General features: G+C 41.8%; 4 protein-coding genes and 1 long non-coding RNA gene across 6 annotated transcripts; 3 read left to right on the top strand and 2 right to left on the bottom strand.

The window, feature by feature from the left end:
• Positions 1 to 1,529: 1,529 nt before the first annotated feature.
• On the top strand, positions 1,530 to 5,942 carry gata1a (GATA binding protein 1a). The gene is made up of 6 exons (XM_088422368.1): positions 1,530 to 1,664; positions 2,552 to 2,766; positions 3,785 to 4,249; positions 4,709 to 4,854; positions 5,299 to 5,424; positions 5,495 to 5,942. Exons 2-6 carry the CDS (start codon positions 2,553 to 2,555, stop codon positions 5,780 to 5,782), a joined length of 1,239 nt encoding a protein of 412 aa, XP_088278494.1. The 5' UTR covers positions 1,530 to 1,664; position 2,552; the 3' UTR covers positions 5,783 to 5,942.
• Positions 5,943 to 8,341: 2,399 nt separating this feature from the next.
• adnpa (activity dependent neuroprotector homeobox a) lies at positions 8,342 to 12,996 on the bottom strand. 2 transcript variants are annotated; one of them, XM_088424292.1, is made up of 4 exons: positions 12,929 to 12,996; positions 12,105 to 12,217; positions 11,943 to 12,035; positions 8,342 to 11,191 (listed from the first exon to the last, which is right to left on the bottom strand). In XM_088424292.1, exons 2-4 carry the CDS (start codon positions 12,210 to 12,212, stop codon positions 8,759 to 8,761), a joined length of 2,634 nt encoding a protein of 877 aa, XP_088280418.1. In that variant the 5' UTR covers positions 12,213 to 12,217; positions 12,929 to 12,996; the 3' UTR covers positions 8,342 to 8,758. The 2 variants fall into 2 exon arrangements, with proteins under 2 accessions (XP_088280418.1, XP_088280417.1); XM_088424291.1 differs by having other exon boundaries at positions 12,634 to 12,978.
• On the top strand, positions 12,681 to 23,260 carry LOC148418698 (uncharacterized). The gene is made up of 5 exons (XR_015866688.1): positions 12,681 to 12,955; positions 13,740 to 13,782; positions 14,079 to 14,150; positions 14,306 to 14,407; positions 23,123 to 23,260. It is a non-coding gene; the product is annotated as an uncharacterized LOC148418698 (long non-coding RNA).
• On the bottom strand, positions 13,979 to 18,499 carry LOC148418700 (DEP domain-containing mTOR-interacting protein). Its single transcript, XM_088424294.1, has 9 exons — positions 18,404 to 18,499; positions 18,160 to 18,338; positions 17,381 to 17,504; positions 16,860 to 17,038; positions 15,959 to 16,165; positions 15,739 to 15,876; positions 15,603 to 15,673; positions 14,292 to 14,396; positions 13,979 to 14,195 (listed from the first exon to the last, which is right to left on the bottom strand). Exons 1-9 carry the CDS (start codon positions 18,493 to 18,495, stop codon positions 14,070 to 14,072), a joined length of 1,221 nt encoding a protein of 406 aa, XP_088280420.1. The 5' UTR covers positions 18,496 to 18,499; the 3' UTR covers positions 13,979 to 14,069.
• On the top strand, positions 19,545 to 21,269 carry mafbb (v-maf avian musculoaponeurotic fibrosarcoma oncogene homolog Bb). The gene has a single exon (XM_088423428.1). The coding sequence runs from the start codon at positions 19,816 to 19,818 to the stop codon at positions 20,767 to 20,769; it is 954 nt and encodes a 317-aa protein (XP_088279554.1). The 5' UTR covers positions 19,545 to 19,815; the 3' UTR covers positions 20,770 to 21,269.
• Positions 23,261 to 24,863: the final 1,603 nt, after the last annotated feature.

Below are 24,863 nucleotides of genomic sequence, written 5' to 3'. Positions count from 1 at the left end.
TTAAATTGTGTTACATAGTAACTCCATTGCAAAACGTTAGATGCCTTCATTTTGCTTGTTTTTATACGCGTTGTCATTGTTATTTTTAATCAATTGAAATACGAGAGAAAGAATAAAAAAAACATTTTGGTGCATGATATGTAAAATCAAGACAAATGATATTTAATATATCAGAATTGCACAGTACGGCACGACACTCTGTTTCAAGTGTTTTTGTTTTTCATCGAAAATATTACCTTAAAAAATATTTCACAAGGCATAAAATCACTGAAAACACGTTGACAACCAGTGTGCTAACATATAGCTAGCATGACAGCATCCAGCCAAGAGAAAACACCAAGCCAAATCAGTAAAGATTAACTGGAGTTTATGGCAGCAAGAAAATAGCAACAATGCTAACACAGCTAATTGTCGTAATGATATTTAGCGAGACAGGAGTGTTGTAGTTGTGTGCAATATTTGATTAGAATCAATACAGACCCAGCATGCTAAATAACGATATGTTTAATTGCTATGCTAACATATGACAGGATAGCAATCTAGGTGTTGAAAGTGTTAAAGGCAAAGTTGTGAGGTATTTACCCAAATTGGAGCGGGACTTGATTTGTCATGACAGGTGGCTAATGTTGATCGGCCACACCTGTGTGTATCATGTGTTAACATATTGCCCAAATTGAGATAATAATTCCATATGTCACAAAATAGCTTTTTTTCAAGCAAAAATCCTTACTATAAATAAGACGAGGTTAAACGTGTTATCGATTCAAAAAATTAGCAATGATTTTAACAGCAACTTCCTGACTTAACCGCATGGGTTTAATTGCCACACTTTGAACAAATGCCTAGTACGTAAACTTTTCTTCTTCTCCCCCTAATTTCCCTGAAAACTGTACATGAACAAAGAGAAGAATGGCGGCGCTGCTTTGACTATCAAATGGCTGCCACAGTGGCGACTTGTGCGTATCAGACCGCATCTCTCGCCGCCACTGCTGTGCTTTGCATCGCCATGTCAGAAAAATCCTATTTAGAATATTTGTCGCCGTCACTTGTCTGTCAAACTCACTGTATGCGTTTAAGGTCAGTAAGATTGAACATTTTGCAAAATCTGTATGTTTGTACACATCTTTAATTCAGTGATAAAAAACAATAGATAAAAATTTGGTTTATCTATCTCTCTCATTAGCTAGCTATAGCTAGTTAGCAGCTAATTTCTGTCTTTGCTAGCGAACTTTCTGCCTTGACTATCAATCTGTCAAGCTATCAAAAATTATTTTTATATATATATATATATATATATATATATATATATATATATATATATATATATATATATATATATATATATATATATATATATATATATATATATATATATATATATATATATATATATATATATATATATATATATATATATATGTGTGTGTGTGTGTGTGTGTCTTCTGGATATTTTAGGAGGTGTGTCTCTGAAAGTTGACTCAATCCCTCCCACACTGTAGGTCCTAAACATTACTGATGGTCGGAGAAGTTTTTTTTTTTTTTTCATTCTAAGTCAGTGAAGTTTTGTCACGCTCACCCTCAGCCTGTCAGGACACACTTCATTCTACGCATTTGAGAGCCCGGTTTGACTTACGGTTTGACAACAATTACATTTCATAAGGTAGGTGGCTACGGAGTAAAAAAAGTGGGTCACTCAAAGTATTTTCAGATTCCTTTTTGTTAACTGTAGACATATGTGTGTATATATATATATATATATATATATATATATATATATATATATATATATATATATATATATATATATATATATATATATATATATATATATATAATGATATAAATTTTTGTTTCAAATAGTTCAATTCTTGAAAATATTTTTTTTTTCTTGGCTCTGGATGAATGACTTGAATGGTTTCTTGTTGACATATTTTCGGTATCAATACATCAGATCTAACTAACGCTCAAACTTGTCATCAACGGAACATTCTGTGTCAACATTTCTTTCTTTTTTTTTTTTTTTAAAGTCAGCGTCCACATAGAGTAATACGCTCTTTATGGCGTAATGCTGAAATGCAGAAGGGATAATAAGTTTTATATTTATAACTGTATTAAATGAAACCGATTAAGAGTACTCGAGGCGGTTGATACTGATATTTGGAGCCAAGATTTAAAATTTGAGAGTTTTTATTGTCATAATGTACAATGAAATTCTTGTTCTGTTCCAGATTCCACACAGTAGAGCAAGTCATAAAGTAGACAATAGTTGGCAATAAAAACAGTTATAGGGCAATAAGGGCAGTGATAATGAGGTGCTAATATAAGAATAGATTCACATTCTGAGCATATTATGGAGTAGATGGAGCGGTAGAAACTATATACATGTGAGAAAATATTTTGACGAAAGGAACATTTTAAATAAAACAAAAAAACACATTGAAATGTGTTGAAATGTCTTTCACATTAATTCATTGGTTGCCAAGATCCAGAGACGCACAGGGACACATCACAACCTTAACTTGCATTCACAATTTGTTTCCGAACAAGGTAGCATGGAGGACTCTTCAGAGCCATCAAACTGGATGTCCTCATCGCTGCTGGGCTCAGATCCTCTTGCGCCCTTCTCCTCTGAGTCCAGTCTGCTGCCTCCAGGAGAAGATGGGGACACCTTCTTCTCCAGCCAGGACACCGACTACACCAACCTGTCGTCCTTCTTTTCCAGTCCCGGACAGAGTCGAACAGCGTCCAGCTACAGGAACAGCTCAGGTGTGTAGACAAACACCTTACAAACAACCATAAACGTACAGTGTTCCTTCATTTTTTTGCGGTTAATGGGGACTGGAAAACCACTTTGAGTAGAATTCCGCCCCGGCGAATATTGTACATACGTGAAGTTTACAAAATGTGTTTATTAAAACCTTGCTTACCTTCGTTTCCCATGCCTAGTGAACTTCTAACCGTAGCATAGCGATTGAACATGTGATTCGTTTTGGTCACTTTTACAACACACAGTGCATCAGAGTGTGGTGAGCGCCGGCTAACGCTCCCTGCAGGTTTCATGGACGTGAATTCTCGTCTTTGAAAATAGTAATAAAAAAATTAATAATAAAATTCTCGTCAAATACATTTTTTATAGCGGGTAGCTGACACCCTTGACTAGTGCTAATTCTAATCTAAAGGCCAATTGAACACTGTAGTGATAACTGTGACCACCGGATGGCAGCGTTGCCATACATACTTCACTTCCATGACATACTTGTAATTCAATCTTTCATTTGATACCACTCATGTTTACATAGACATAGCACACAATATCCTGTCGGCCTTGTATGGTGAGTAAAAATGCTAAATATACTGGCACTCTAGAGGTTGGCTTTTCTCATGTTTGGCACCGAAAAAAAATAAAGGGCCACGCTCAGCCTGTGTGGTCATTATTTCCTCATGCATCGGCTCACCTCACCCCCTCTCCCACCCGTATGTCTCCGCACAGCTCTCTCACTCGCAGCCACAAGTGCAGCGCCTGTAAATTATGAAGAGTTGTTGCCAAAACGCCCTCATATAATCCCACGGGTCCGTCAATGTAGAATGACGAGCTGTGGTTCAGTTTTAAGCAAAAGTGGCTTCATTTATGGCTGCACGAGACCGAGCATTAACTTGGCCGTTAGACTGCTTCAGGTTCACGTTGGGACTGAGCACCGAAACCACAAAAGGGTGAAGCGCGAAGGAACGCTGTATGTACACACACACAAGCGTGATGTATAAAGTGACTGTTTCTCTATTAAAGTCCGTCAGGTGTTCACCTCACCGGGTCTCCTCAGCAACCTGCAGTTGCTGGACGGGCCCAGCGCTTCCCCCTACAATCCTCCGGACAGCACCTGGAGCAGCAGCCCTCTGAGCAAAACCACTTTCCCCACGTCTCTGTACTCGGGGGTCACCTCTTCACTCACCCCTTCCAGGGAAGGACACTCGTCTCCACTTCGGGAGAGCCCCGAGCCTCAGGAGGCCCTCAAGGCCGAGCGCATCAGCCCGCTAGGGGGGTCGACTTCCTGCAGCGGTTTTCTGAATCTGGCCCCCGCGGTGGGAAGCATGTTCACGCCGGCATCCCACCCGCACGTGCTGAGTCCTTACAGTCCATACGTGACGGGACCTCAGGAGTACGCCGCAGCCAATTTCTACAGCAGTCCCGGAGCCTGGATAAGCCCCGCCTACTCGCCGAAACTTCGCAACAAAATGACAATATCCGCACCAGGTGAGAAGAGTCATTCGCAATTACACATCATGCGAAATTGAGTTCAGTTTCAGTTTCAACAAGAAATGGAAAAGACGAAAGTTGTTTTAGGTATAAATACGGTGTCGAAACGGACTCAAAATTGCACGGTATTAAAACGTTAATAATAATAAAATTAGGGATGTTCGATAACACTTTTTTTTACCAGACCAGTCACCAATACAGAGTACCGATACAACTGACACTCTGGATGAACAAAATTCCCCCCCAAAAGCAATGACATCATTTCAAAGAAAGACATCTTCCAATATAGCATTTTCCTTTAAATTTCACAAAATTAATGGCGATTTGTTTTCTGTACTTTTAATTTGTCTTTTCTAGTTCATGATTGTAAAAGTGCAATTACCCATACTTGACATAACGCCAGTATCAGTAATCCAGATAACACACAATCACAGCAAAAACTTGATTTTTGAACAGAGGCCAGAGAGTGCGTCAACTGTGGAGCCACGGCAACCCCTCTGTGGCGCCGTGATGGTACAGGCCACTACCTGTGTAACGCCTGTGGACTGTACCATAAGATGAACGGCCAGAACAGACCTCTGATCCGACCCAAGAAGAGACTGGTAGGTACTCTTACATGAGATAAATCTTTTTTTTCCCTGATAACACCAAATGAAGGTTCGTGAAGCATGTGATATTTTTCCTCACCTCTAGGTGGCACTATTGGTTCAAAGGGGTAACGAAAGCATTTCCACAGATTTCTCTTTAAAACGAGAGCACCATCTTAAAGTGTAAAATAAAAATAACAAATTCACAAATGCTTCATGAAGCTTCATTTGTCAAGGAAATGCAAATGAAGCTTCATGAAGCAATAGTGATATTTTTCACCACCTCTAGATGGCACTCTTGGTTCAAAGCACTAGTGAAAATGGAATGCGTTTCCACTGCACGAGATTTATCTTCAAAACAAGAGCACCATCTAGAGGAGTACAAAAAAAAATCACAAATGCTTCATGAACCTTCATTTTTCTATCACTAATAAAATATATATTTTCAAAATTTTTCAGATCGTTAGCAAACGGGCCGGCACGCAGTGCGCCAATTGCCACACGAGTATGACCACGCTCTGGAGGCGCAACGCAAACGGGGAGCCCGTGTGTAACGCCTGCGGGCTCTATTTTAAACTCCACAATGTGAGTTTTTCACGTCGTTAAGGCATTTGACCTCCAGCCACTCACGCATAAAATTTCTCCTCACACGCAGGTCAACCGACCCCTCACCATGAAAAAAGACGGCATTCAAACTCGCAACAGGAAAGTGTCCAGCAAGAACAAGAAGAGTAAGAAGGCGGCCATATTGGAGAGCTTCGGCGAGGCCGCTCAACCGCATTCCGCGGAGGACAACGGCGGGCCCTTCGCCCTCGGCCCCGCCGCACTCCTGACTTACGCTCACGCGCCCCACCTCATTCCAGGCCCGTCACCTCTGCACGCCTCCGCTCCCTTACCGTACCCACACCACTGCAACCCGGGCATGGTGCCCACGTTAGTGTGAATGAAGGCACGATGTAAATACAAGCAAATGTGATTTAACTGTCATTTTTTTTTTTTTTTATTATTCACGGCGTGAAGTTATTTGTGTGATGTCACGGTCTGTTTGCCGAATTTACCATGACATGTAAACGACAGGCAAATAAATAAAATGTGTGAATTCAGAGGTTTGTGGGATGATTTAAATTCTTGACCAATTATTTTGTTCATAATACTTGCATTCAATGGGTCCTGAGTTTTGACTAGCCTAATGCTAGCATGTTGCTGAGTTTTGACTAGCTTAACGCTAGTAAGGTGTTTAGATCTGGCTAGCTTTATGCTAACAGGGTGCTTCATTTTGACAAGCTTGATGCAAGCATGGTGCTGAGTCTTGACACGCTAAATGCTAAGTACGGTGCTAAATTTTGACTAGCTTAATGCAAGTATAGTGCTGAGTTTTGACTAGCCTAATGCTAGTATGGTGTTTTGTTTTGACTAACTTTATGCTAAAATGATGCTGAGTTTTGATAGCTTAATGTTAGCATGCTGCTAAATTTTGACAAGCTTTATGCTAGTGTGGTGTCTAGTTTTGACTGACTTTATGGTAACACGGTGCTGAGTTTTGATAGCTTAATGGTAGCATGTTGCTAAATTTTGACGAGCTAAATGCTGCGGTGCTGACTTTTGACAAGCTTATCCTTAGTATTGTGCTGCGTTTTGACTAGCATAATGCTAGCATAGTGTTTAATTTTAGTTGGCTTAATGATACCCGGGTGTTTAGTTTTGACTAGCTGCTAACATTTGGTGAGTTTTGATAGTTTAATGTTAGCATGGTGCTAAATGTTGACCAGCTTAATGCTAATGCATGGTGTTTTGTTTTGACTCGTTTTATGCTAGGATCGTGATGAGTTTTGATAACATAATGCTTGCATGGTGTTAAAGTTTGACCAGCTTAAAGCAAGAATGGTGTTGAGATTTGACTTGTCTAATGATGTGAAAATATTAACTAGCGTGTTAAAAGATTTACGTTTCATCTGGGCACATTAAAACTTACTCAAAGAGGTATTTGTGATAAAGCATAATAGAATTCTAAGAAATGGCTCCATGGACATCCGATTAACCAGATGTCATTGGCGTTTTATGTTCCTTTCAATTGCATTTTAAAGAAAGCCAAAACTATTAATTACCAAATTGGACTTATAGTTCATTCTGTGTAACCGTAGTAGAGCAATCTTTGGGAGTGTTTCATGGTGTGAAGCTGCGCATGGTTACACACTCGCGAATGGAGGCTGGCTGATTAGTTATCAGTGTGGCTGCAGACCACTAAGCGGTCACCTGCAACTGGCATCACCATGCACACACTCACCAAAGTTGGCACTGTGGGCTTCGCAATGTATCGAAAAAAAGTCTTAATAATTAACATCAAGACATTTTTCAAGACATGTACATCTTGAAATATCTCAAAAGAAATTGTGATATTTATCTATTGATATTTCGTGGTCAAATCTTGTGTAACGTTATTGGAGTGCTTATTTGTTTTTTTTGGCTCCGTGATGGTATTGATAAGGTACAAATAAAGTATAAAAAGTGACTGAACAAGTTAAAAATCAAAAATGTTGCTTCACGTGAACAAATCTCGCATGTTTAATGCTATTTCGATCAACGCATTTATTCCAGTCGTTGCATTTTAGACGTGCATTTAAATATTATTGAAGTTGAGCAAGCAAAATGTTTTAAATTGTATTTTGTTTGGGTTAACTTTTCAGTTCTCAGCTTGTCCTGGCATGTTAAATTGTACACGAGCGCCACGCATAGGAAGTTGTAAAACAGTGACATTTGCCCCCCCCCCCCCCCCCCCAACATACACAGGATGTAATGCACTGTTCTCTGCAGCAAAAGATAACAATGTCGTGTAGTATGCATAATTCAGTTATGTATTTAACGCTAAATTCACTACTTCATAATATACTCTCAATCTCCATTATATTGATAGCCTGTTATACTTGCTCAGTCTTCAAAAGACTTTTAATACATATGATGAACATCTATAGCAGCAAAGAAAATTTGAGATTTAATCAAATATATGTACTATATATGACGTGCCGCTAATAACCGGAAGTACCACCTTGGCTTACTTCCGACTAACCGTTTTACCTCAATCGTAAAAACTCATGTTTTGAATTTTTTTAAACAAAATAACGTATTGCCTATAATTGCGTCCAATGACATCAAAACTGTGACCAAAAAATGTTTGAACAGAAATATTAGTTCTAATAGCTATATTTTTTTCACTCATACCATTTCAAGAGTTCAATACAGCAGGCGTTTCCTATTTGAAATATCTGAACCCAACTCACACTAACGTAACCAGAGCTAAAAAGGTTCACGGACACATTACATTTCACTCGTGACTTATAGAGGAAGCTTAATTAATATTCCATTAATGCAATATCAATCATATTTTTCTTAAATTGATTTCCCCCTCAGGGGACACTTCAAATATTTTAAACTGCCCTCGAAGTTTGAAGGTTTTCATTTGTAATGCATTATGAGAGTAAAATGAAAACATCCGACTCTCTTTATTGAGCACTTTTTAATGGAAAATGTGAACATATGCAATTACTATACATATTTGAAATATTGGCAATACAATACAGGTTCAATACCGTTGATTAAAAATATATAACTCTGAGAAATGAGACTAGTTAATAAGTGAACAGATTACAAGAAGAATCAAGGAATATGAAGTATATACAGTACAATGAAACCCTGGAACAACGCACATTTTTGTGGGTCACTTTTTTTTTTTTTTTTTCACTGTTGTCCAATTATCAAGCATGCATCGCCTTTATTTAACTCAATCCTAAGAGCACTAATTTTCTATTATTAAATATAAGAGTTTATAACAGCGATAACCAAATTTGGAGGGAAATGCATTTCTTTGGCCAACAACGGAACCATCTTTCAAACAAGGCACACTTCCCGGGCACAAACACAACGTTCACACGTTTGTATTTTCATCTTGTGTAGATGTTTCATCGGCGCTAGAAGGCTCCTCTGCGTTTGCGGCTTCCTTCTCTCCCGCGTCTGTCGAGTCAGATGACCCCTCGGCGCCTATCTCCGCCGAGTTGTCCGGCGGCCGCTCCGCCGCGTCGCCGGGCTGCTCCTCCTCCGCCTCTGTCGAGTCGACCTCTTGACACTCGGCCGCATCCGGCGAGACCGCCGGCGATTCCTCTCCCGCCGACGTGCAGTCGGCTCGCGGATTCTCTCCCGTCGATTCGGCTCGCGACTCGCCTTCCGCCTGTGTGCGTTCAGCCCGCCGTCGGGCTTCATTCTCGCGCGGGTCCGAGTCTCCGTTCGTCTCAGCGACAGGCGTCTGCTCGAAATCCGGCTCGCTATCCGAGTCGATCAGAATGGGCTCCGTGCATGTGTTCTTCTGAGACTTTTGGTGCATGTTGGGAGTACCGGATTTGAGTCGACCGGGCCTCCCGCCCGAAGTGCCTTGGGCCTCGAAGTTGAGGTCGTGCTCGACTTTCTCGAGGGCCTGCATGTCAAATCCGAGTAGCACAGACGTATTTGATTTCTCACATTGACTTTTGCATTCCCTCTCCAGAGTTGCAAAGTGCTTACAGATGTGCGATTTCCATATCCAGAGGCTCGCCGACAGTTTCTTCTCTTCGGCGGCGGAAAGGTACGGTCGTTGATTGAAGTAGGACTGCAGGAACTTTCTACGGGCCTCATACGTCTTGTGCTCATTGGCTTTAGGATCCAAAACCAGGTCCTCTGTACCTCTCCTCGCAGCGGAGGAAGGCGACATAAAATCCGGATTGAGTTTGATCTTTTTGGAGTAGGTGGTCACGCGCGGCGGCAGGTGTCTCTTGAGCACGGCCGCCCCGGAAGAGTTGAGAGTCAATTGCGCCTTGGGGAGATCGGTGAGCTGCTTCCTTCCAACGGCGCGGCACTGGACGAGATGCAGCGTAATTGTGGAAGCCACCATGTTGCTTGTGTACACTCCCAAGCAATGGATGCACTTGTAGGTCATCTGCTTTTCCACTGGATGCATGGTTTGGAGAACCTGATGTCGCTGCCTGAGGTGAAAGGCCAAAGCATTGGGCACGCTTTCTTTCACCGGGGTGCAACAAAGCGGACAGATGGTCTTGCTGGACTCCACCGCGTCCCTCTGCGGGAACCTATTTTCAAGCGCTTGAGTCTGCATTTCCGTAAGGGAAGGCGTCACTCTGAAGGGATTCTCTTTCGCCCCAGAGTCTTTCATGTTGAAGGTGAGAATATGAAGCTGGACGTTTTGCTTGATGGTCAGGTCAAAAGTGAGCGAGGCCGATCCGAGCGGTCCGACGAAAGGGCTGATGTGGGTCTGGCGCTCGTGCTCCAGGAGTTTCTCCACGCTGTGGAAAGCCGAGTGGCACTGGGGGCAAGTGATGCCGTGTATCAGCAGGTGGTTGAGCAGCGTGTCGCTGGGCAGGTAGCGGTTGCAAAGCAAGCACTTGCTGGTGAAGTTGTGGATTTTCATGATGTACTTGGCCATGGCCCACACGATCCGTGCCTTGTGCGCACTTTCAAAATGAGCGCTGTAGAGGGTCTCGGGAAAGAGCTCGTTGCAGACCGTGCATATTTTCCACTTCTGCGTCTGGGATGTGTTGACAGACGGCAGAGCGCTCTCGGTCACGCTGCTCGGCGGGGCCTTGACGCCGGCCTTTTGAGTTGCCGCAAAAGACTGACTTTTGAACACAGGGGCGGAGGAACCTGAGTAGCCAACCGCTTGGGATTTTGCATTAACTCCGAATGAGGAACCCCCGTTGACAAACATAGAAGACTTCTGGGCCATGCTGGGCAAAGTGGAAACCACGACGTTAGCGTGTCCGATCATGGTGGTTACCTGAGCGCCGATGCGCTCGTGGTATTCTATGACGTGCTGCACCAGCGACTCGTAGGTTTTGGTGGTGAACTTGCAGCGTTTACAGAAGATGTTGTCGCCGTTAAAGGAAGCGCCGTTGGGAAGTGATGATTTGGGAATCATGCGAAGGTACGGGGCGACGACGTGCTTAAAATGTTCCCGGTAAATGTGCCTTCTCACGGAATTGTAGAGACTGTCGCGGTAAGTGCATTTTTTGCAAAAGTACAAAGACCTCGTCCCACCGGGGCCAGGCTTGTTTGAGGCCAACTGTCTTTGTTTGGCGGCGTTTTGTTTGGCGGCGTTAATCCGAGATATCTGCTGGTCCAATTTGTCCTTGTGGAATACTCTAACGTGAATCTCCAACGTTCTCTTGTTTGCAACAAACGTGCAGTGAGAACAGTTGAGAAGAACGCTATCCTGAATCAATCTCTTGTGCGAATGGCGGACGTGATTCTTGTAACCGGCGTAGGTCGCGCAAGAAAACCAGCATTCTCCGCAGCAGTAAGGCCTTGATCGATATTTCTGGGCAGAAAAAAGGGAAACATTATGGGGCATGTTGTTTTAATAGAAGCATTACAGAACTTCAGGCAGGGGCCTAGCCAGAAAGATTTCTATGGGGTGGTCAGAGTGTCACAAAACCTCAGTGAGGGGTGGCATACGCATGTGAAATTTTATGGGTAACTTCATTCATATACATATACAAATATGCAGGTAATCCAAGATCTATCAAAATCAATCGACAACCAATTGATGCTCAAATGAGTCATTAAGCATTAAGAGCCATTGTTGAACCTCAAATGATCAAAATTCTCAAGTTTAAGCCACACAACAGTAATTACTCTGATTTCTGTCATCGTTTGTGAAAGTAGTAACCTTTATGTTTAATGAATGTAAGATATTACAGTTTACTTTGGGAAAACCTTGACCGAACCAGTGAATCAGTATCAAAAGTGACTTGAGAACACCAGTCGCTCATGTATAATGCCTTAATTATTCAGTTGTTTTTGTTTTTAACCACTAAGCAATGCAAATAACAGTCAAAAGTAAACAATCTCTAAATGAGGGAAACATGTAATACAAAATACAATTCAAACATTTGCTTAGTTGATGGTGGAAAAAATAATAAATTCTAAAATATTTGATAGTGACAACCCTTGTTAATATAGATAGCAGGTTTCTATGATGGGGTCTAAAAATACTGCATGCATGTAAAAACAGACCCAAAACTAAAGATATATTTTCCCTTAGGTTTACAGGCTAGAAAAAGCTTTACCTGTGATTTGGAGAACGAACGATGCCAGACACATACATCAGTGAGGTGGGTCTCATTGAAAATTTTCTCACCGGGACTAAAATCCTCGAAATCCTATGCAAAGAAAAAAAAAGGTCCATAATATGGAACAACAAGCAGACGAAGACGAAATCTTACACTCACATTAACCACCTCCTTGCAGTACTCCAGTCCAATATCTTCAAGTGCAATTTTCACTTGTTTTCTGGCTTTCCTCAGTTTTGCCAAGTCGTTCACAGGGATTTGATACATCTCGCCTGAAAAACATTCAAATTGAAATGTCATCTTTCGCACAAACGTCAGTGTGTAAAAGAAAATGGACTAACAGCTGGATGCGTGAATAAACCGAACCCTGATTTAATGCCCGAGGCCCGAGTCTGTTTGGGCGGGCAAGCTTCGATAACGGCGTGTCAAATGAAAAAAAATAATCTGCGATTCTGTACACGCGTTCGGGAGCACGAAGTCAAATTCTTAGCCGTCTTCGGCCGAACATATCGGGGCAAATCTGCACTAGAAAAAAATCCTTTTGTCAACTTTGTGCGACACCGTTGATGCTGTGGCTAACGTTAGCTGTTGTGTTAGCTCCCCTCGGTTCGGCTAGCCCACTTAGCTTACAACATCCCTTTTGACATGACCGTGATTACTTTCTTCGATTCGGGTGAAAATTACACACCGGCTGATGCACCACCTGGGCCGATAACTTCAGTTGATAATCGACGAAAGACGTTTAGTCGGGCCTTCCTCTGTTGAAAACGCCGGTGCCGATGCTCTGTTTGGCAGCTAGCTAACAAGCTAGCTAGCTTGCAGCTACCACAACCGCCTGGAATTCCGCAGCGCGCCGAAGGGAAGCAGCGTTGAGGCGATGAGAGAAAGGATGCAAGTAATGCAGATTTGTGGAAACCGACGTCGCCCACAACCACTCTGTCAGCACCACCCAGTGCCCAATGTGATAATTGAAAGCCGCTAACCTGCCCGTGGGAAGGAAACACGCCAAAGTAAGCCTATTCCAAAATGGCGAGGAGGGGGGGGAAAAACGGAAGTCGTAAGAAGCAGTAGTCTCCACGACCAGTATCGAATTTCACTTCTAAATTCGGAATTCGTTTATTTTTTACATTAAACTGCTCTGGTTTATATAGCTCATGCAAGATTGGGTCTGTTTGCCTTGTGTACAGAGCGTCAATACAGCATGGTATTATTTAAGATCAGGTGACTACACGGTGGGCCCAGAGTCGGTAAAAACGCCAACATTTTATTTTATGTACTATTTTTTTTTAATGAGTAAATTGTGCTTTTTTTAAAATGGGTAAGTTGAGTGAACCACAAGTGTCAAACTCCAGTACCACTTCATCTCATGTGGTTTTCTCAAGCAAATCACATCCTTTGTGTTTCTTGCTAACTTACTAAAGGGATAGTGTGTAAGATTTAGACCGTTTTTCATTACGGACAGCAGAGGGTGCTGCAGGTGCTGCATTTACCATTTTCCATAGCTATAACAAACATGGCCGCCTCCGGAGAAGCGCCACCCCCCATGTAATATAATTTAATGATTACTAGACCTAGTATTTTTAAAACATACTGTTGGTCTTCAAGAACACATTCATTTGCAAGTATTTCAGATTTATTAGATTTATTCTCTTTTAATTAAAAATGGTTTAAATCTTACACACTGTCCCTTTAATACAGCGAGTTGAACAAACTATTTTCGTTGGCTTGAATTTTTTCCGTCGCTGACTGGTTATAACACGTCTGCCTCACAGTTTGTCATGTGTTTGTTTCCAGCTCCGGCCTTCCTGTATGCAGTTTGCATGTTCTACCTATGCCTGTGTGTATTTTTTCTGGTTTCCTCTCACATTCTAATAACATATATTGTGGTTATACTGGACACTCTAAATCAGAGGTGTCAAATATATTGGCCCACCAGATGATTCTGTGAAGTATTAAACAAAATAAATTGACTGAACAAAAAAAAATTGGACTGAACCCAGTTCGCTATCCATAAGCAGTAGACAAAAAAATCGTACTTTTACAAACAAACCTCTCCATGATACATCGCTGTTTTACATTCCAACATAATGTCAACAGCCATCACAAATGAGATTTTTTTTTTTTTTATTCCAGAGATTCCATCACTTCCAAGACAACAATACGAGGACCTGTCATCACCAGTGTGGTCACTGTCCTATAGTCCAGGTAGAGTACACACTGTCCATTTACCTGACACACTAATTGCCTCACCTAAAAAAAAAAAAAAAAAGCAGATTTTGAGTTAGGCACTTCATATTTTTTTTTCATCTAGTAGAATTGTAATACCACGTGTATGACATATATGACCTTTACTCCAGCAGCTGCTGCAGGGCTTCCGGGGTCAACGGCTTGCACATAACATGGAGCCGCGCCTCGAAGGACAAAGCCCCAGCCGAGTGCATCACCTGTCACCTGGAATCACAGTAAGTGAATTTAGTTTGTCTTTTTACATTAAATAGTGTGGGAATTTAAAATATCTGAATTTAGTTATAGTCGTTTCTGGCAAGGGAATTTATAATGTTAAAAAATATTAGGGCTGTTTGATACTAGTATACAGTACATTTTCGCACAAATTAAGCATTGATACTCTGCTACTCTGCTAAGATTTTTTTTTTTTTTTTAATACTAAGTCATTAATTTCAAAAGACATATATTTGCATATTTTTAACAGACCAGACTTTCCCTACCAGGTACTTATTTCTATATTTTTTTTCCCCAAAAATTCAAGTGTTTGGCTAAAGAAAGTTCCTAAAAAGGGTTCGAACTCAATGAAAAGCACGAAAGTAAATGATTACTTTCGTACTTCAGTAACTCAAGTAGTTACTTTAAGTACTTATTTTAGGTGTATAACTACGACGGTAAAACGGGGTTACTTCTTTAATCAAATACTAAAGTAATCCATTCCTATGTACTTAAGTGCTAAAGTTATCAATGATTTTAGCTTAATTCTTGATCTTAACTTAGCTTACTTCAAATAATTAATAACTTTTAGTACTTTAGTAGCTGAAGAAATCAATTACTTTCATACTGGCTCATCTAAAGTAATAAATCACCTTAGGACTTGATTACAAAAGTAATTCAAGTAATTAGTACTTAATTCATTTCAGATATCTACATTTATCTATATCTATATATCTATCTCTCTCTCTCTCTATATATATATATATATATATGTATATATATATATATATATACTGTATATATATATATATATATATATATATATATATATATATATATATATATATATATATATATATATATATATATATATATATATATATATATATATGTTTCTTTTTTTTACACATATCTATGTATGTTTGGATTTATAAAACATGTCTTTGGGACTAAATGAGTTACATTTTAAAGAATAAATGCACAGTTGCTCTGAATGCAATCTTTTTAATAATCTGTTTTGCTGTGCATTGTGTGATTAAAAAAAACAAAATGATGGACGCACGTACGGCCATCTCTCACTGTGGTGTTGTGTCACTCTGGTCACCCCACCAAAAAAATTCTAACCACGCTCCTGTTAACTGCACATTCGTTTGACATTTAACAAAATAATATACCGTATACAATCAAAATAGAATAATGATGCTGATAGCAACTCACCGTCAGCAGTCTCTTGGTAAAGGGTGCTCCGGGTGCTAGCAACTCTTCACACGTAAAATGTCTCGTAAGAACTGCAAGACCAATCATTTCATCATAAATTTTCTATCTTGGCACTGTACTTTATTTGTACACTTGCCTGATTTGGGGTTGCATCGTCTTACTGGGGTCGAAGACAACTGAACAATGGGGGGAAATCCTGCAGAGAGAAGCTGAAGCGCATTCAAGCTGCCTCTGCGACCACCGCCTACCTGTTTGAGGTCTTCACTGGCTCCCACTGTCATTATATACGTGCGTGAGAATCGAGTGAATAGGAAAACGCAAGAAGCTGGAAAAGTAAATCGCAAAATTATTCTAACCAGACTGGAAAGCAGCGATAACCTCCTGGCTCGGATTTTTGTGCAGGACAAACGGACTATCGGGCTGGCTGTCGTCTTGCGTCGACGCCACCGGGCCTTGACAGTTATCGCTTTCACTCAGCAGTTCAGACAAGCGCCGCCTGCGCCGGAAATTGATGCAGAACTGATAGAGAAGTCCACTGTCAAAGAAATCATGTTTTTTGGCAACTGAGAGGAGAGGAGAGGAGAGGAGAGGAGAGGAGAGGAGAGGAGAGGAGAGGAGAGGAGAGGAGAGGAGAGGAGAGGAGAGGAGAGGAGAGGAGAGGAGAGGAGAGGAGAGGAGAGGAGAGGAGAGGAGAGGAGAGGAGAGGAGAGGAGAGGAGAGGAGAGGAGAGGAGAGGAGAGGAGAGGAGAGGAGAGGAGAGGAGAGGAGAGGAGAGGAGAGGAGAGGAGAGGAGAGGAGAGGAGAGGAGAGGAGAGGAGAGGAGAGGAGAGGAGAGGAGAGGAGAGGAGAGGAGAGGAGAGGAGAGGAGAGGAGAGGAGAGGAGAGGAGAGGAGAGGAGAGGAGAGGAGAGGAGAGGAGAGGAGAGGAGAGGAGAGGAGAGGAGAGGAGAGGAGAGGAGAGGAGAGGAGAGGAGAGGAGAGGAGAGGAGAGGAGAGGAGAGGAGAGGAGAGGAGAGGAGAGGAGAGGAGAGGAGAGGAGAGGAGAGGAGAGGAGAGGAGAGGAGAGGAGAGGAGAGGAGAGGAGAGGAGAGGAGAGGAGAGGAGAGGAGAGGAGAGGAGAGGAGAGGAGAGGAGAGGAGAGGAGAGGAGAGGAGAGGAGAGGAGAGGAGAGGAGAGGAGAGGGAACAAAAACACAAGAGGCGAGCGTTGTATTCGCCGTCGCTGGCCACCAACTGTTCTGTGGTTCCTGTTCTCTCACCATGCTGAATGATGCCATGCTCTTGTAAAGCGCGGCACAGCTCCAGACCCTGGCAGCGGCTCACTGCCTCTCCGTTTTGAAGGAGCCAATCAATCAGCTGGCAGCCGGGAAAGGAGCGCTGATACGCTACACCGTGCTCCTCTCTTAGCTGCAGAATTGAGTGCTTGTCCCCACTGAGTCTACCGATGGAAGGGCACGGATAATATGTTATCTTTAGAAATGAGAGTAGAGCGTTTTCTTTAAAAATTCACCTTATATCATATCCAAAATAAGAGTCGTGTCATTTTACACGTAACAATGATCAATTATGTCAGGACTTCAACTAAGCCAACGTGCATGCTTTTGGAAAGCAGGAGGAAGTCCGAGTTCCGGTTGAGCATCTCTTAGCAGCTGGCAGTTATGATTATAAAGAGACCCGAGAAAAGGCAAAGAACTTGAATTAAAACGATCTCATACAAACGATATCATACAAAAAAAATGTTTCTGTTTGTGTGGGCGGGTGATCGTGTGTGTGTTCTTACTGTTCATACAGTCGTTGCCCTCTCATGAAGATTTTCACTTCTTTATTGAAGGGGAATGTGCCATCATCTTTTCGGAAACGATACAGCAGTTTGACGTCCTTGAATTCAGATATCTTATCGCAAACTACAACAAAAAAAAAAAAAGAAGAAAGATTTGTTGTTTGTTTTGAAAGTAATCATTTTTCTTCAGGGTATTTGATGCATACAAATTCCAGAAAAAAAGACAGATACATTTAAAGTCATGCCTATTTGTTGCTGTTTTCCAAATCTCGTTGTTGTCATCTCCGGGGGCGGACATTTTGTCACTTGCAGTTGACTAAAAATGACATTATCGTTGCTCAGCGCTTGGGTAATGACCAATCATGACTCACTTGTTTTCTGAATTTGGTCATGTGAAGTTAACCGAGTCCTGAGCAAGTGTGAAGTCAGTCGACAGCTACTGGCAAAATGTCTGGCCCTTAAGGAGGGTTATATATCATATTCCACATATTCAATATCAACCAAAATTCTATGTTTGGACCTGTGGGGGTACATAAGACACATTGTCCTAATGTTTCCCATGGCTCAAGTAACACATTATTGTAATTTATTTTATGAATTTAAATGTAGATATGCGGTATGGTACTGCAAAAATTCAGATATGAAAATCTTCCAACAGGACGGCAGGCCTCTCCCTTAAATACTCCTCGTGAGTATCCAGTAATTAGGCTGCTATAGGCACCGACACCGAAACCTGGTATCGGTACTCGCCCCTCCCTAATTTTAGACTTCCCCCTCACCGTGGTGAACAATGTCCTGATCCATGAGGTGTTGCATCAGATGTACAGCTGTTGTCCTATCCGGTGCCTCCTTATGACTGACCAGCCAATCTACTAGCTCTTCCGCCACAAAGCAGTTTGGATATGTTCGCAGGTGGTACCGTCTGTCCTTGATCAGTTTTCCATCGTGAAGCCTCAACCTTGAAGGAAGGTTGACGTCATCCCATCAAAATTTGATCCGATTTTGCAAATGCGTCCATCATACCTGAGTTGTTCTCCAGCAATCATGACCTCAGCCTTGTGTTGCCGAGCCATGGCTTTTCTCCTGACGCTACTTCTTCGCTCCATGTTTGTCATGCAATGGGCCGAACGTATGAGGAAAGCTCAAGCTTTCTTGTGGCCCTTATGTATTTACATAATAGACACAGACCAAATATCATGAGGGAAAGATGTTATGTGTACACAGATGAAGAGAAGCAAAAACAAAGATGACAACATTCAATAAGACAGGAATCGCCTTTTTGTTGATCCTGTATGGGTTTCTTTTTGAATTAAGAGCAAATTGATTCTAACAAGGAGCAACATATTGCGAAATGTCTAACCTTGTCTAACCTTTGCAAAAGGTTAGATGTCTGTATTTTTTTAAGTTTTATATGGATGCACAATGTCAGTTATCACAATTTTCTTGCAGACGAGTCAGAAATAAAACAATTTTACATAATCTGGCGTCTGCTGTTGAATAAAATAGGCTTAAAGATACAGAGGTAGTTACAAATTTTAATAAATCAGACACGGGTGGCACAGTATTCTGTTAAGTCTTTTTTTCCATCCGAAAATGTTATTTGCTACTTTAAAAAAAATGATAGTTTGATTTCTTAAAACTATATAGGCATCAATAGTGTGGGAAAAAAAATCAATCTGTGTTTAATTAATGTACGTTTCACTTTTTTCGATTCATGTTTTTGATTTGCCATGACTTTTAAAATAAACCTAAGCGCATCAGTTGTCATCGAGTCGCATGTATTTAAAAAAATGACCACACGATGTCAGTATTGATTGACGTAGTTTTAGACGAAGGCCATACGAGGGTGTCAGGTGACTTGCGTTACGTGAACATTTTTTGGGTGTCGGATATGCGCAACAAGGCCTGTCTTGGATTACTGATTGAGTCTTTTAACTGGGTCAGGTTGCTTTCATATTTGTTTATATTCCTGTTTTCTTTGCTCCGTCGGTTCTTGTGCATATTTATGTAATATATGCGAAGGAATGTAGTTGGTAAAATACATAAGTTGGTGGAAGTCAAAAAAAAGTTGTGCATGACGCAAGTTGGTCAAGTGACGGTCACGAGCAGATCTCCCCTTTATGCAAATGTGCTCCTGCGCGCTGTGATTGGCGAACTCGGCGGAGGTGTCGCCTGGAGGGCGGCGACGCGGATCTTGTGCAGCTTTATGAACTAACTGTGCACCCTGTTTGCACAGTTTGTGCGTCCAGTCATCAGGCGCGAGCGGAGCTATACTTACGCGTTAGTTATTATCAAAATTTGGATGCAGTTGGACTCGCGTTTTCCACCCTGGACGGAAATCACTCGTTTTTTTATGAAGGTGCGATTTCAGCGGCTGCATGAACTAGTTGTGGACCTTTTGGAGCTCTTGCGAGAGACGATCTAAAAAGGTGAAGATGAGCAGTGAGGCGCACACGCACTTGGGACTGCAAAAGCCTCCCATGAATTTCGTCAGCGATTTCGACTTGATGAAGTTCGGCGTGAAAAAGGAGGCGATGCATGCGATCGAGCGTTCCCTCATCGGGCCGTGCAACCAGCTGCACAGACCAGACTCGGTGTCGTCCACCCCCGGGAGCACACCCGGCAACTCCATGCCCTCGTCGCCCAACCTCCCCCCGAACGAGATGCGAAACAACCCCGAGGACCCGTTTTGGATACCGAGCAACGGCGCGTACCCTCACTCTCAGATGTACCCCCAAGCTTTCGGGCTGACCCCCGAGGACGCGGTCGAGGCCCTCATCGGGGCCACCACGCAGCAGGGACATCCGCCCCAGCCGCCTTTCCCGGTCGACTACGAATACAACCAGCTCGGCGACAATAACGTGCATCACTACTCGGAGCTGTCGGCCCCCCAGGGAATGCTCCCCGGTAGCCACTGCCAAGACCCCTATCTGAAGACCGACATGGGCAGCGCGTCCCCGCAGTCCCCCGACGAGGTCACCGGGGCGCACCACAGCCACGGCCACCTTCAGGGGCAGCACCGGCGGTCCAACGCCGACTTCCACTTCTCGGACGACCAGCTGGTGTCCATGTCGGTGCGGGAGCTCAATCGGCTCCTGCGGGGTCTCAGCAAGGACGAGGTGATGCGCCTCAAGCAGAAGCGGCGGACCCTGAAAAACCGGGGCTACGCGCAATCTTGTCGCTACAAGCGCGTGCAGCAGAAACACATCTTGGAGCACGAGAAGACCAGCCTGGTGTCCCAGGTCGAGCAGCTCAAGCACGAACTCAACAGGCTGGTCCGGGAGAGGGATGCGTACAAAATGAAATGCGAGAAACTGTCCGGGGCGAACTGTTTCCACGAAACCGGGTCAACCAGTGACAACCCTTCCTCGCCCGAATATTTAATGTGAGATGTGATGATTCCCCCCCGCTGGAACTGATGACGTGACGTAGCTGCAGCCGACTTTGCTTTTAAACAATCACTTTAAACATCGATTCGTGTAAGGCTCAAAAATTCATATCAAATGGGTTCAACGAGAGATGAGGACGCCCAATGAAGCATGCATGCGGGACATGTGTGAGCTGTTCATATAGAGAAGTATCTGCATTTTGTGTGAAATTACTTGAAATCAGCCCCTGCAGTTTCTTTTAATCGGTCTTATTTCATTTTTAGCTGTTTTTCATGATTCTGCTTTAGCTTAATTTTTTTTTAAATGATCAAATTCCTCCTCGTTAAAATACACATTGAAAACAATGATGCTAGTTTTCCCTGCAGCGTTATTTTTACTGAGCTGATTTCTGCTGGACAGATGTCTTGACTTGCTTGTCTTTTTTAAACAAAACACAATTATGCAAATTGTTTTTGTGTTTTTCATATACTATGGATCAATAAAACTATTGTGACTTTGTATACCATGTGTCATCTCTTTGTGGATTTTTTTTTTTACTATGTTTTGCACATTTTGTCTGCTTAGTAGATTTTAAATGCACCTATTAAGTTTAAAAAAAAAAAAAATGTGATTCATATCCTGGAAGAGGACAGACATATTCATCACAACACTAAAACGTAAATGTGAAATGAACATTCTAAAATAGTTGTGAAAAATAACCCATTTATAGGTCAAAAAAGAACTTACCAAATTAGACTCAACTTTCCCGGTTGTTTTGCACAAAGCAACCCCCCAAAATGGGTCACAAGCAATACAACCTCAAAAATGAGCTTATTTTGTTCAAAACAACCCCAAATGTTAGGTCAGATTGACCAAAATATCGTGTCTGTCCTTTTTGAAGCTTTATTGGGTTATTATTGACCCAAATGTTTTCAGATTGAACTTTACACTTGAGTTGTGTCAAATTGTGACCAACTTTTCTTTTGGGGCGACATAACCCACAAAGTTAGGTCATATGATTAAAACAAAACAAAAAAAAACAAAAACACATGTTGTGCAACATTGTGTTTTCTTAATTCCCCACTGTAAAAATAATTGGGTCAAAAAATAATCCAATTGTATGTAAAAAAAAAAAAAAAAAAAAAGCAGCACACTTAAAATTTGGGTTACTTTGACCCAAGTTTTGAGGTTGCCTTGTACAAAATGACCAATTATTTTGGGTTGTTTTGTTTTGTAACCCAATAAGTTGTGTCGGTCTTGTTTTGACTCAATTTGGATTGTTTGCGACCAAACAGTTTTTGGAGTGTATGCACATAAATAGATTAATTAGCCCCCCAAATCAAACCCCAAATCAGGTTGGTTTGTGGGTTGACTCCAAAAATGCTTGCCCTAAAAAAAAAAAAAAAAGGATTGAAAACGGCCCGACCCAATCTTTGGGTCAATTTAATAAAACAACCCAATTTTTGATGTTTGGTTAAACAGAAAGTTATCAGTTGTTTTGAACCCATACTTGGGTTATTTTTAACCCAACTGTTTTTAGAGTGGTATTCCTTTTGACTCAACAGAAAAAGTCACCCACAAAAAAAACCCTTTTTGTGTGTGTGTGGTGTATCCATTTAACCCAACATGTTGGGCTTTTTGGGTTCGATGAATGACCTAAAAAAAAAATCAGTTTCTAGTCCATGTCATGTTTGTACAAACAAATTAGTGAGAAGCTTTCTTCCTTTTGAAATCTGATAGTTATTAAAACGCCCCCCCAAAATACAGCAATAATTTCTCTGTCAAATGAAAGCACAATCGCTTTCTCCCGATGACCTTTAGCCTCGAAGGAGCGCCGCTTCCTGTGGGATCCTGACATGCGAAAGCACGGGAGGCCGACTGGCAGGGGCTGCGGGGCACAGATAAAACGCGGTGGAAATCAGGCTTCCCCTCTTCTCCCTTCCTCACACAAACAAATCACATCTGTATTCAGTGACAGAGGAAGAGAGAAGCGGCGCTCGGCGGCAGCCGGGTCCACACTTCAAGAGGAATGTGCCCATGATACCTTTTCTTCTTTTCTGCACTTTGTAATCCATAAGCGCCTTTCCTCAACACGTTTCCTTCTCGGTTCAGGGGTCCGATAATATTTGGATGAGCAACCCGCTCCCAAGGCCGATGCGATAAGTGGTCTCGTCGAGTGCTGACTTTCTACCCTACTTCCGTGACCCTTTCGCCGTCAGAGAGGGCTTGAAAGTCCTATTTTGTGCGAGGGTTGGGCTAAGCAGGTGGCGCCATCTTTTTGACGGGACACCGCTTTCTCTCATGTTTGACCCTTGACAGTTTTCTGCTCACCCCTCTCATCACAGGTGCTAAAGCACTTTCCCTTTGAAAACAGGCTTTGGTCCTAGGGCCTTTGCTGCTGCTCTGGGTCTACTACGTGAATCCCGCCGCAGATGGAATATTGGAAAAGAGACTCGCTGACTAGAACGGAGGTTGTCATCTGTGTTTTTTAGAGAGCTTCCCCCTGTGGAATATTTTTTTAGCCAACTAACCAGCACAAAGACTTTTTTTGTAGAAAAAACAAAGGCTCGAAACAGAGACCTGTGCCACATGTGTGATTTATTAAAGAAGTCAAGCTACAGTTAACCTTTTTTACAATGATATATTCAATGGGCCCTCACTTGTCTAACCTCGTCATTTTCCACCCTTCATTTTTGGGTCAAATTCTGGTATTTTCTATGTTACCGTGTATATGACGCAACAATATGGCAACGATGTAAAACAGCAAAATTGAGCTTATCTTTTGTAAACCCTTCATGTTTTCTTGTGTTCACATCCATGGGTTATATATCTGTTGCGTTTTAGTTAAGCATGTTACAGATTTCCCACATTGCGAGGGGTTGGTAAACGCAGCGTCCGTGTTTCACCAAGTTTATGATTGTCTTTATATGCCAATAAATCGCAATTAATAAATGAGTCAGATGGAATACCTTTCCGTGTTCTCTAACCGGTGCACTCTTAATTGAATGAGCTGGAGACATCATTACTTTTACATGGTCCTGGCCGTTTTAGTAATATTGCAGTGTGTGAACAAGGATGGACTCAGACGTCGGTTCAGTCTGCTTGCTTCTTTTATTGAAAATATTGCAGTAATATGCATTACAATATGCATTAAATCCATGTTTTTATCCATTTTTCACTTACTGTCAACTAAAAATGACCAATCATGGCTCACCTGTTTTCTGAGTTTAGTCATGTGACATTCACAAGCTGAGCTCTGATTGGTCGTTACTGAGCCCAAAGCAACTCTCAGTCAACAAAATGGCCTCTCCTGAGAGGCTAACGAAAGGGTGGATTTTGCTCCTTTATTCATATTCCACAATTAGTTTTCTGCAATAATGTTAATCTGAATGCACTGCTTAGACTCTAAAGAACATGTTGTTGTAAATTATTATTCGGTTTGACTTCTTTCAACTCTGGAACCACGTTTGTCGTTGTATCTTTTGGCGCAATTTATTCAGGCTTAAAATCATCTGTTTTATTTCTGGGAAGTGGGTCACTAACAACAATGAGTATCTGTATCAAACAAAACAAATTAAAATCATACCATTTTTTTTCAAGGAGTTAATATAACACAATTTAGAAATATCATGTTCCTATTTTGTTGCTCTTACTTTAAACTTACTGTTCCTGTTACAGCACTGGAAAGCATGAAATTAGATTTGCCGATACCTGCGGAAACCCTGTTAAAATTGTGATACTAATGGCAATGTACAGCTGTAAAAAATAGATTTTGCAAAGGAACCGCTATAACACTATTCAGCAAAAAGTTACTCCATGTTCCAATTTATTTGCTTTTAATTTGAAAAGAAAACTATACTGTCCCCACCATAGCATTGAAAATGATTAAATTTGATTTGATGATACCTGCAGGGAACCCTGTTAAAATCTCACATACTTTTTTGAAAACCCATTTCAGAAATGCAGTCCACCGTGTCAAAATGTTCCCTTTATGACAAATATAATGCTGGGTAATGTTTGGGAAATATTCATTTTTTTAGTTGAGCTTGTTCTCAGTGATGTATATGAGAGATATTTCAGTCTTGTAGTTGTACAGTTCTACTAATAACGTTTAT

Source organism: Hippichthys cyanospilos, chromosome 9 (genome assembly GCF_059441005.1).
Source record: "Hippichthys cyanospilos isolate Australia breed blue-spotted pipefish chromosome 9, RoL_Hcya_1.0, whole genome shotgun sequence".
Taxonomy (NCBI): domain Eukaryota; kingdom Metazoa; phylum Chordata; class Actinopteri; order Syngnathiformes; family Syngnathidae; genus Hippichthys; species Hippichthys cyanospilos.
This window is presented reverse-complemented; position numbering and strand designations above follow the sequence as displayed.